The sequence below is a fragment of the Equus asinus genome, chromosome 5, assembly GCF_041296235.1.
Source record: "Equus asinus isolate D_3611 breed Donkey chromosome 5, EquAss-T2T_v2, whole genome shotgun sequence".
Lineage (NCBI taxonomy): Eukaryota > Metazoa > Chordata > Mammalia > Perissodactyla > Equidae > Equus > Equus asinus.
The window spans coordinates 11945365-11957489 of record NC_091794.1 but is presented as its reverse complement, the minus strand read 5'-3'; the positions used below and the strand labels follow the sequence as shown (position 1 = coordinate 11957489).

Genomic DNA, 12125 nt, shown 5'->3' with positions numbered 1-12125 from the left:
AACAGGAGATCAGAGGGAATGGAGTTTCCTCGGATAAGAGAAGAAACTGCTGCGCTTAAAGCTCTGCTGTAAAATGCTGCGAAATGCCTCTGCTGCCACCTTGCTAACGAGCACAGAACTGGTGTCGTGAACACCGTCACCAGCATCCGCCTGTGAAAACATGTTGATTTTTGTCTCCTGAGTCTCCCCCTTCCCATCTCTGGTAATTTCTCAGCCCCAGCACAATTCTTCACAAAGTCCTAATTAAGAATAATTTTTTAAAAAGTTCTTTACACAGTTTTACTTCTTTTAAAGCCAGGCTGACTTCTTTAGAGCAAAAATGCTAACGTGGGTATACACGGTAAAAGTTGGCCCTTTTTGGGGTGACGGGGTTGGGGAGTGATTTTTTGTTTTATTATAAAAGCTATGTAAGACGTTAATGGGAAGAAATACATGATCCAGGAATATCAACAAGATAACCAGCTTGCAAAAAGAGGACTAAAGAAAGTATTCATGGGTAGCTGCCTGTCACCAACGAAACTGCTGAAATTGGTAATGAGATGGAAGAGCACCCGAACACTGAGCTTCAGGGTCCCCAGGAGCAGAGAATGTGTCCCCCAGCACAGCAAACAGCCCTAAATGACGTAGATATAAATTATATGCGTATGTATATTTCAACATACGAACATAAAATTGTGCAATTCCTGAATTACACGCTACAAAAACTGAAGTGTGTCTTTAAATATAAAACAAAATAATAAAAACTCAAAAGTCTCTTTAGGTCCTTCTGAGTCTCGTGATCTCCAGCTCAATCGTCTCTTACCGACTTTATCTTTTTGCTGGTAGATTTTTTCTTTTTTGAGGAAGATTAACCCTGAGCTAACATCCACCGACAATCCTCCTTTTTGCTGAGGGAGATTGGCCCCGAGCTAACATCTTCCTCTATTTTATATGTGGGATGTCTGCCACAGCGTGGCTTGATGAGCGGTGCCGTAGGTCCAAGCCGGAGATCCCAGCTGAGAACCCAGGGCAGCCGAAGTGGAGAGTGCGAACTTAACCGCTGCACCACAGGGCGGGCTCCTAGATATTTTTGTGGGAATCTCCTGGGCAGGCATAGGCAACCAGTCTAGGGAGACCCAGAAAACATCCTTTTAATTTGGGGGTACATAAATCCACAGGCAAACTAAAGAGGACTAGGAAGCAATGTTTAACAACAGCAGATAAAGGACAGCAATTCGTCAGCATCGGTTTTCTGAGCCCCGCCCACATCATGACACTGGAGTGGGCTGTACCAGTGGTAGCCTGCAGTAAAGGAAACAATTGTAGTTAGGGCTCGATAAATGTTTGATGAATAAACGGATGAATGCCACGTGCTAGAGGGAAAAGAGGAAAGAAAATTTAAAAGTAAGAACTTCAGATAGAAATAGTAAATGTTATAAGTTGCTGTAGGTAGAAATTGGCTGAATTTGTAAAAGAGAATTTTTTTATGACAAGCGGTTAGGTAACATGAAAAAAATGACACGCAGAGTTCACAAGTGTTTTAAAGAAAGTGAAAAAACACCAGTGAAGAATTCCATCTTTTAAAAAGTTGCTAAGAGAGTGATCTTAAAAATTCTCATCACAAGAAAAAAATTGTAGCTATGTGAGATGTTGGATGTTAACTGAACTTAATGTGGTGATCATTTCACCGTATATACACGTATCAGATCATTACATTGCACACCTTAAACTAATACAGTGTTATATGTCAATTATATCTCAAGAAAAAAATTTCCGAAAAAAAAAGGAATTCCATCTTTTCTCTCATTTCCACATCAGTAACCTGCCTTGCTTTTCCAGCACCACGGAGACTTTCCCCCAGCGCCTTGAGAAACAGCTCCTTTCACTGTCAGCAGTGACAACAAGGTGTTGTAACTGAGCAGTCAAAACAGACTTCAGTTTCCCACCTCCCCTCCCCCGACTCCCCTCGCTCCTCTCAGCTTGGGTCATGCTGAGCCCCTAGAAATCTGAAAGGGCTTTTGGGCCGGGGATTTAGCAGCTGTGGTTCCTTTTCGCAAAGGATGGTTATTCTTTTGTTATTTACAGTACCCCCCACCCTCCCACACGCTTACCACTCCTTTTTATTTTCCGTTTTCTCTACTTCACTTCGGTTCATTCCAGGTTGCTCTCTCCCTAAGATACACAGGGGACTCTATTCCTACTCGCTGTTAGTTGGAGTTTTCCACAGGCTTCTTTGGCATAAAGAAAACAGGAACGAAGATTAGATTTCCCTCTAAAAAACGTATTTTACTGTTTTGCCATTGAAACTAAAAGGACGATATCTTGTGAAAATGTGATTTGGGCTTATTTATATTTGAATCACTTTTGTAGTGTTTTAGGGATTTGTCTTTATCCACTAAAAAGTACAAGTACAGTACAACATGTGATTTCCATTCCTGCTGACTTTCTGCCTCAGGTGCACATTCTCTAGCTACCGAATGTGCTTGATTTGTGTTTGGCTAAACCCTACTGGGTACAATCTCTTTGAAATCAGGAACTGCATCTGTACTCCTCAACTCGAATACACCCATAATCACAATCCAAATGATTTAAATCAACAGAGAATTCCACCCCATCCCTCCCACCCAAAAAAGTTGAAATTGTCTTGTGGGATGAAGGTAGTAAAAAAACATGGCAGCCAGTACGCATGGGTATGAGGTGATAGTTTTATAGCTCTGGACTGGTCATCGGAGGCCTCAGGCTTAAGTCGAGGTGATAAAATTAGGAATCAAAAATCAGAAAAGGAAAGGAGAACTAAGACCAATAACCATATGTGGAATGAATAAATGTTTCCCCTTCCTCACAGCTTTGGACAGTCCCTAGAATTATTTCCTCAGAGAGAAGAGTATTGAAAACAGTCTTGCAAACAGACATTTCCTCCTGATCTTAGAAATCTGCAATCTTCATGCTCTTATGACTTGGTCATATCTTCAAGATTAAAGGTCAAGTAATCAATACTGTGTCGAGATATAAATGTATGTGTGAACACGGGGGCATTACCTGAAGTTCTCAACTCAAAATAAAAATAAATTGTACTCATCATCTTTATTTTCACTGGCCATCCTGCCATTGCATGCTTTCCTAAACAAGGATAGTCAAAGAATTGAGAGTCTGGTTGAAGTGAAAGAATATCAAAAGAAGATTATCAATAAAAATACCAGTGAATATATTGTATAAGCCAGCGAGTGGTATGGACTAAGCTTCTTGTTAATTGGTCATTTATTATTTTCTAGGAGAATTGTCTTTAAAAGAATTTATCAGTGGCACAGAGAATGATCAGGACCTTCTGGAGATTGTTTCCAAGAGCTTCGACTTTTCCAGTGTCCTGAAAGTCATCTGTAACAGGAAGCAGCCAGACACAGGGGAGAGGCTTCCTTCAAAGCATCGGAGACGGCGGGTCCAGGGAAGGCGAACATGAGGTGGCTGTGAGAACGCCCTTCCCAGCTTTTGGTGGATGCAAAACTTTCAGCTGAGAAGAAATAAAATGTTCCCCATGTACATGCTATTGATTTCAGAGTTTTATTGTAACTGGTATTACTTTATGAATATATCACTTATGTTCCACAGAGCCCTCCATAAAGATCGCAGAGGGAAGCATCGTTGCCCTTCTGTTTATGCATTAGTACTCTCTCTGCAGATTAGAACATAATGATTAAACTGAAGGATTGTCTATCAGTTCAAAATAGGGCTCACATGTATGTTTCCTTGCACACCTAAATTAACCTGCATCCTGAAATAGACCTGGATTATCTGGGCGGTGTCTGCTCAGGTTAACATTCTTCTTAGATTAAACGTGTATTCTGCAAATGTGTTTGCTGCCTCTGGGCTCTTGTTGAAACTGTATATGATCAATGACTGAGTTCTGTTTGCTGAGAATCTTTTTTTCTGCCCTCCTGTCTCATTCCTTACTCTGAATGCTGTCTCAAATTAGTAATAATGTTCTGTTCCAAAGGAACAGTCTTAAGCTATGTAGTAAAAAGAGAATCTTTCAGGCTGGGCAAGGAGAATGTTTCTGTCTGATTTGTTATAAATCTGGGTCCAGTTGTGCATGAAAATGTGACGCATCATGTGTAATTATTATGCCAGTTGGAGGTTTGATCAAAACAGCAGACAGCCAGGCTATGCAACAACAAGCACTTGACATTTTAAACGGTCCTGACATTATAGCTCTGACATTTCATTTTTTATATCCTTTCCAAAAAATGAAATGATGAATGGGATTTCTTGATGGGTTAGAACTTTTTAAGTTTGGGGTTCTGTATTGCAGGCCCATTAGTACATCTGTCAATGCAGGGCTTTCTCATGGGAACACAGTGGAGGTTGAAGAACAGATGTGAGCTGTCTTTGTGTTAAAAGCTTCCTAATTATGCTTTCATATGCAAATTTGGGTTAAAAACACAAATGAAAATTACAGAGTTGGGTTTACCTGTCTCCCTCATAGTTACAGCTGTTCATAAAGATACAGAGAGAGGTATAGATGGGGCATAAGTAGCAATAGAAATAGGGTATAAATGGAAGTAGAGAAGTTATAGATGAATGCAGAGATGAAGATGTAAGGTGGAAATATTCTGGGATTTTCCAAAAGATTTTGAGGAGATTCGCAAAGAAGTATATAATATAAGATAAAATATGTTGAAACAAAATTATCACAGATAAAGTAAGATGAGAAAAATCATTGCAGCTCTAATGTCACAAAGTCATTTGTCAAAGGTGGGCTACCCACTGGACTCTGAGCTTCCTAGCAGTAGAAGAGAAAAGGAAAATATTCTCACAGACTTGCCTCAGCAACAGCCCCATCCTGGCAGTGGCAATTGCTTTCATTTTTTCCCTACATTCCTCTGAGATACCCAGTGTCCTTTCCACAGAAAATGGGGTCCCAGTGCCCCCTTCCAAGCTTTATGTTCTAATCATCCCCACCTCTTCCCTTTCTTCCCCCAGCCTAGGATGGTAGCTGCTCCCTGCCATTTCCATGTACTTCAGTGTCCTCTCTTTCTTTTTCAGTCCTCCAAGGTCTTTTTAATTAATTCCCTGTATTAAATTCCCTCTGTTAAAACACCTAGTGTGGTTTCTGTTTCCCTGACTGATACTGGGTCTTGACTCACTGAAGGGAGAATCCTCTTTAGGGTGGGGAACTCACCTCCTCCTTTCCCTACATGCACTAAGTATTTACTCTAGAATTGTGCTGAGTGGCTTGTTTAACCCTAATAGCCCAGCGATGCAGCTGTCATCTCCACTCTGTGTCTGGTAGCTGAGACTCAAAGAAGTGTTATCATTTCCCCCGAGTTACTGCGAGGCAGTTTCCTTCCAGCATCTCCAATGGGCTGAGCCTAACAGGGAAACAGCTGGCAAAGAAGCCATGTAGTCAGTAAGACCCCAGCCCAGCATCACAGAGCAGAATACAGAAGGAAGAGTTGGGAGCTGAGAGTTTATAGCTTAGTTACCAGCACAGAGGGGGAAAGTGGGGTGAAACAAGCAGATGCCTTAAGAACACCTCACCACTCGTAAGTCCCATAGTAAGAGCATCCAAGTGCTGCTTTATCCCAGCCCTTACCTCCCACTTTATGCTTTGAACCCTGTGGTTCTCATGTGGCTTCCCCGGGCTTCAGTCCCCCTGTTGTCTCCCACCTGGATCTTCCTCCAGCCATCACCCCCTTTGCAATCATGACTGGTTTGTGTAGTTCACCCAGATTTGGTTTTAGTTTTCCCCCAGATGCTGCCTCTTAGATTTCTAAGCTCTATTTCATTCACTGTACCCAACACTCACTCCAGATCTATCACTTTCCAAGTTGACTCCAGGGCTCATGGGTGAGAGGTGAAAGTGGTACTCCCTTCCCTTTGCAAAGAATAGCTTGGTCTTTTCTGTAAGAAGGGCAGGCACCCCACATAGCACACCCTTGTCAGCTTCCTAGAAAACGAGTTGGTGGGTATGGAGAATGTGAAGATGCTAGCTGTTTGTTGTAAGAAAACAACTTATAACATAATACCTACTTCATAGTTTTGCTGAGGGTGGTCCTAAGAAGGAGATGAAATTCAGGTAGAAAAGAGTTTAGGTTAGTTCATGGTCAAGTAAGATAGAGAAAAAAGAGGCTGGAAAATGAGAACCATAGTCTGTTCCTCAGGTCTCCATCTCTTAGGGTCATATCTCCCCAAAGTCATGTTCTTCTCCATGCTTTCCTCTGCTACTTAGCGTCATGATGCTGGGTCCAAGGAAATAGTCCTAATCCCAATAGTCCTCAGAGTCCTGTTAAGCCATGTCACTTTAACGAACTAGATATTTTAAAGTAAATTTCTTCCCCCTTTAGATGATAAGCTTTAGGCAGAACCTACTGCCCAGTGATGTCTTTTGGTTTTGCAGTTTTATTGTATTTAATCAGAATTCCATGTTTTTCAGTAAAATTTTAAGTAAGCGATTTCATGACAAGTAGGGCCTGGTGTCTGAACAAGCTGAACAACCTTAATGAATGTCTCAGACTGTCACTCCCATTTACCAAACAGCAGTAGCCCCACCAGAATCATAGCCGTTTAATGAGACCTGGATCTTCCAACATAGCTTCCTCTTTTTTCCTACAATTCCTTGGTGCTTTGAAGGAAAGACACTCTTTTAAAAAGAGAGAAAGACAAAAGGGAAGATATGAAAGTATGTAATATTTGTTACTTTATAAAAATGACCCCCTCCCTAAAAAAGAAGACTAAAATCACATTCCTCACATCTCTCTCTATAGTTGTAGATGTACCAGGAGGAAGATGGCCTGATTCTTTTGCCCAAAATATCAAGAAAGAAAGGAAATAAAAAGGGAAAACAGACGAGTGGCAGCTGCTCCAGGATGAGAACGAACTCTAATGTGATTTCTCTTCGTCCTGCTCAAGTCAGTGCTGTTGACCAGCTGCTCCTTCAATTAGGCCTCTCTCGGTTCCTTCTCACACAGACAGAGAATATTCCAGCTAGAGACCTGTCTACAGATGTGGAACTGCTGTTTAAAGCAGAAGAGGAGGCCGTGGGGCAGGAGAATGGTTTAGGGGGGGCAAACATTTCCTTCATTTCTCTTTCCAAAATATGTTGGCACAAATGTAATGGAGAAATCCATGAGAAAATACGGTTTGTTTAAAATTAAATGGATGGCTGAGAGGCGGATGAAGAGACCTAAAGGAACTAAAGAAACTACGTGAGTGTCGGAAAGAGCCCCCTGCTCACCTCCCTCCCCGCATTTATATTAAAATAAGCTTTAAAAATGAAAATGAAATACAGAAAAGTCCTGACGTTTAAAACCAACCTCGTGTCTTATGCTTGCTGAGGAAATCTAAATCATTAAAACGGTGTGGACAGGAAGTAGCTTTCTCAATACTCAGAGTTTCTTCCTGGGGACAGCTGTAGGCAGGCAAGATCGCACAATCAAATCAAACCCAGGGAATATCCATCGAGTTCTATCAGTAGGATGACTGATAGCATTGAAAAAAAAAACACTGAGAAAAGCAGATTTGCTTGGTGGAAAGAGCAGTGGACCACCACCCGATCTGGCTTCTCGTGACCTTCAGCGAGCCGCTTACCCCTCTGAGTCTTGCTCCCCTCAGCTTTCAAGGGCGGGGACTGATTTCTGAGGTCCCTTCCATCTCTAGTTTTCTGTGATTCCGTGAGAACTTCAAAAGGCAGGGAATGATGTCTTAGCACCTCAAAAACATTTGCTGCTTAGAAACGGAACTTAAGAAAAATTGTTGGCATTTGACACAAATTGCATGAAGCCCAGATTTTTTAGACTCTTGTGCCAGTGAGTTTCAGGTTGCTTCCTATGGGCTCCATCTCTCTGCTTGTCACTTTTTGTCCTTACCCCTCATTCTGAGTTTCTCTCCATCCCAGATGGAATAGTGGACCAGTGACAGGCTGCCTACTTAGAAGTCATCTGAAAGCCTTTTTCAAATAAAAGTTTTTACATCCCTGATACCCCTGGTGATTCTAATGCATGGCCAGGTGTGGAAACCCTAACTGCTCACATCTCCTCTATGGAAGACCCATTCCCACAGTCATCCTGGAAAAGACTGGAGTCCATCCATGCTCTCTCCCTAGCATCGACCCTTTAAGCACCTTGGAGCCATGGAGTCCTGCATAGTTCAATTGTAAGATAGAGCAAAAGGTCACAGACTTACACGCATGCAGACTGATTTAAATCCTGCCTCTATCACTCACTAACTGTAGATCCTGGATAAATCATTTTACCTCGGTAAGTCTAGTTTCCACACCCGTGAAATGTGATTAAAAATACTTTATGGAGTTGTTATGAAGATGACATGAGATAACATATCTAAGCACCTAGAATGGAGCCTGACATATTACATGCTTATTCCTCTAACTTTTAGGATTTTTTTTTTTTGAAAAAGATTAGCCCTGAGCTAACATCTGCTGCCAATCCTCCTCTTTTTGCTGAGGAAGATTGGCCCTGAGCTAACATCCGTGCCCATCTTCCTCTATTTTATATGTGGGATGCCTGTCACAGCATGGCCTGATAAGCGGTGCCAGGTCCACACCTGGGATCCGAACCAGCAAACCCCACGCTACTGAAGTGGAACTTAACCGCTACACCACTGGGCCGGCCCCTCACTTTTAGAATTTTTAAGGCCTTAGATACATGGAGCTAAGTGTACTTCTTAGGAATAGTTCCCATTCTGGCCTAGAGGAAGATTATATACTCTCCCCAGACATGTTAATCTCTTGGTTCTCAAACCACGTTTAATTGGCCCTTCTAATGAGGTCTGAGAATACAATCTATAAACTATCATGTCTGGATGGGCAAAACCTTTAAAATGCCAACAGGGAATGGGCCCTCAAACTGTCAGTTATACAGACCTTTAAGATTTTTCTCACACTCTTAAAACGAGAAAGAGCCCTCATCCATTCTCAGGCAAAATCTTATAATTAGACTACACACTTGGTCTCCACTCCAGCACATATGTTCATTCCTTCTGATCACAAAATCCACATTTCTGTAACATTTTACACTTTTTTTCTTTTTCTTTCTGTATTTTTGTTTTTGAGGAAGATTAGCCCTGAGCTAATATCTGCTGCCAATCCTCTTTTTTTTTTTTTTTTTGCTTGGTCCTGAGCTAACATCTGTTCCCATCTTCCTCTACTTTATATGTGGGATGTCTGCCACAGCATGGCTTGACAAGCAGTGCATAGATCCACACGTGGGATCCCAGCCAGCAAACCCGGGGCTGCCAAAGCAGAACGTGGGAACTTAACCACTGTGCCACTGGGCCAGCTCCACATTGTACACTTTTAGTCAGCTTTTTAAGAAATATTAAAACTAATAGCAATTCACTAAGATAATTTAGATATCACAATCACCATTTAATATAAATTATTTAGATCAATATATATGAGAATATTAAGTAAAAATATTCCCAGAACTTGACCCCTTTCTCTACCAAGTTACCACCTCCTGCCCTCCTATCTGCTCCGGGCTGCCATCATCTCTCACTTGGATTATCACAGCAGCTTCCCACTAGTCTCCTACTTCCACCCTAGTCCCTCCGCAGTCTGTTCTTAGCACAGAGTAGCCAGAGTGAGCCAACTAAAGCATAAGGCAGATCATGGCATTCTAAACTCTCCTGCAGCTTCTATGCTCACTCAAGAGAAAAGCCAGTGTGGTGGACGGCCTTCAGACTTTTCCAGATCTGCCCCTTTCCTCTCCCTTCTCTCTCTCTCCTCATCAGCTGCTGCCTTCCCTCATTCCCTCCACTTCACCCACAGTAGCCTCTTGTCTCTTTCTCCACCAGGCACCAGCCCTCCACAGGGGCTTCCTGCTCTTCTCTTTGCCTGGGACTTTCTCTCACCTCCTTCAAGCTTTTGCTCAATTGTCACCTTCTCAGTGAAGTCATCCCTGACCACCCATTTAAAACTGCATATGTCATTTCCCTTCACACCTAAACTCCCTATGCCCTTTCTCTGTGTAAATTTATTCCATAGAACTAGTTATCTTCTAACCTACTAGGTCATTGCTTATGTTGTTTATTCTTTGCCTTTCCCCATTAGAACACAAATTCCACAAGGCAAAGATCTTTGGTTTTGGTTTCTGAACGTATCTCCAGTACTTACGATGGAGCCTGGCACACAGCAAGCACCCAACAAATATTTGTTGAATGAATAGAGGAATTACAAAACTTGCTCATGCTTATACATCTTAATAGTGATGGTCTTCTTGGTCCCTCTAGTCTTCCTTCCACTCCACGTGTTTCTTCACCATGTCATAAGAGTCATAATGCGGAAATAATTTTCTCTATTATCTTTTAGATTAGTTTCCATGGGAGTGCATATAATCCAACTGATGCTGCCATTTTAAAAATTCTTTTGAAATTGGCTTTTAAGCAGTTTTTTGATCACACAAGAAAATCATAATGTTAACATTATGTTATCATCACAGCTGGCAGATAGTTTTGTTTTTTGGTTTGTCCATTTTCTTACCAAAATGATATTTGTTTATCTGTACTCTGGTTACCAAATTTGACTTTGAATGGTTTCCAGCTCTTTTCAGAATTCAAAATATATTCTCAAAGAATAGGATAATGTGCCACCTTGAGAGCAAAATGGGTCTCAAAATACAAATAGATTTTTAAATACTTAAAAACCTAATAATTAAAAATCTTTAAAAAGCTAAACTATTGGATCAAAAATTAAAAGACAAATAATAAGTTGAACTTATTTGTACAATTGTGACAAAGGACGAACACATTTGAAATATGAAAGTTCAGCAACTTTACAAGAAAAACACAAAGACTCCAAAGATTGGGAGTTTATCAGAGTAGAAAATTTGCAAAGGAGCAAATACAACTAATGACTGATTAACAAACACGAGGAAAAGTTTTCAAGGTCATAGGTAATAGGAAAGAAACCCACCACAAATTAAACAAAACTTCACATGTCAAATTTAAAGTTTCTTTTAAAAATCCATTACAAGATGGTAACATTAGGGGAAATAGGGTAACAGATATAAGGGAATTCTTTGTACTATTTTTGTAATTTTTCTCTCAGTCTAAAATTAGTTCAAAAAGTGAAAAAAAAGAAAAAGAATGGATGCTGTGTTCTGTTTCATTGCTCTATTTGTCTTTCCCAGCATCGATTGCACACTCTCTTAATTACTATCACGTTATAAGAAGTCTTGATATCTGGTATCTGCTTTCTTCTTTTTTGCAATTGTCTCAGCTTTTTTCGATCCTTGGCATTTCCATATAAAATATAAAATCAGCTTGTCAATTTCCACAAAATCACCAGTGGGATTTTCCATTAGAATTACATTGAATTTATAGGTCAGATTGGAGAGAATTAACAGTGAAAGGTACGGGCTGTAACAACAACTGTGTGCATCTTCCTCTGTTACTGCTCCCTGAGCTCCTTCCCCAGGTCCTGTATATCAGGTAAAGCTGGAAACTCCACTTCCATGTCTTGGCCAGCACTGTGTCACCCCAAGCTACAAGGGAGCCTAAAGAATGGAACATTCATCTGGGTACATTGTCACCCCTAAATAAAATCAAGAGGAAGGAGAAAGGATGGAATAGATACATATATTTTCCCCTTGGTTAAAAAAATGTGGTTGATGAAGAAGGCTACCCTTTCTTTTTAATTTTGACGAGGCTGGCCTCTCCTGGAAGCAAGTGCCCTCAGGGAGGCACATTCTGATGGAGGAAGCATGAGCCAGGGTTTAAGGCTGTCGGGATCCACTGACTGTGGTTGGAGAGTTAACTGGTTAGCATTTTTATTACAATTGTTATTGGTTTTGTTGGTGCTGTACTTATTCAGTTGCATTGGTTTTGAATAGTTTCCCTCTAACCTTATTTTTTTCCAAAAGCCTGGTTATTTTTCATGAACAATTTTGCAGAATATGTGGCTTTCAGGAATATACATATCACTTTATAACAGAAAGACCACTGTTGCAGGTGGGGTTCTCTGGAAAGCTGAGTCTGAGAAAGAGACTTAGTGTGTAGAATGTTTATTATGGCTGACTTTTGAACAACACCTGTGGAAGAGACGAGACCAGAAGGAAGCTGGGCTGAGAGAGAAGTGAGCTGTGATGCAGGCTGAACAGCCTCAGCTGATGCCACGGGGAAGCCCTGGAGCTAAA

General features: G+C 41.1%; 1 protein-coding gene across 2 annotated transcripts in view; it reads left to right on the top strand.

Moving 5' to 3' along the window:
- The window catches only part of GUCA1C (guanylate cyclase activator 1C), a 29095-nt gene extending 25579 nt beyond the window's left edge, over positions 1-3516 (top strand). Inside the window, exon 5 of one of the 2 annotated variants that reach the window (XR_011503727.1) lies at positions 3252-3302. Coding sequence is in view for 1 of the 2 variants with exons in the window: in XM_014858532.3 (XP_014714018.2) it covers positions 3252-3436 (185 nt within the window). In the remaining variant the exon portion in view is untranslated. Of the gene's footprint in view, positions 1-3251 lie in introns of both variants that reach the window. The other variant, XM_014858532.3, reaches the window with a different exon arrangement.
- The last annotated feature ends 8609 nt before the right edge of the window (positions 3517-12125 follow it).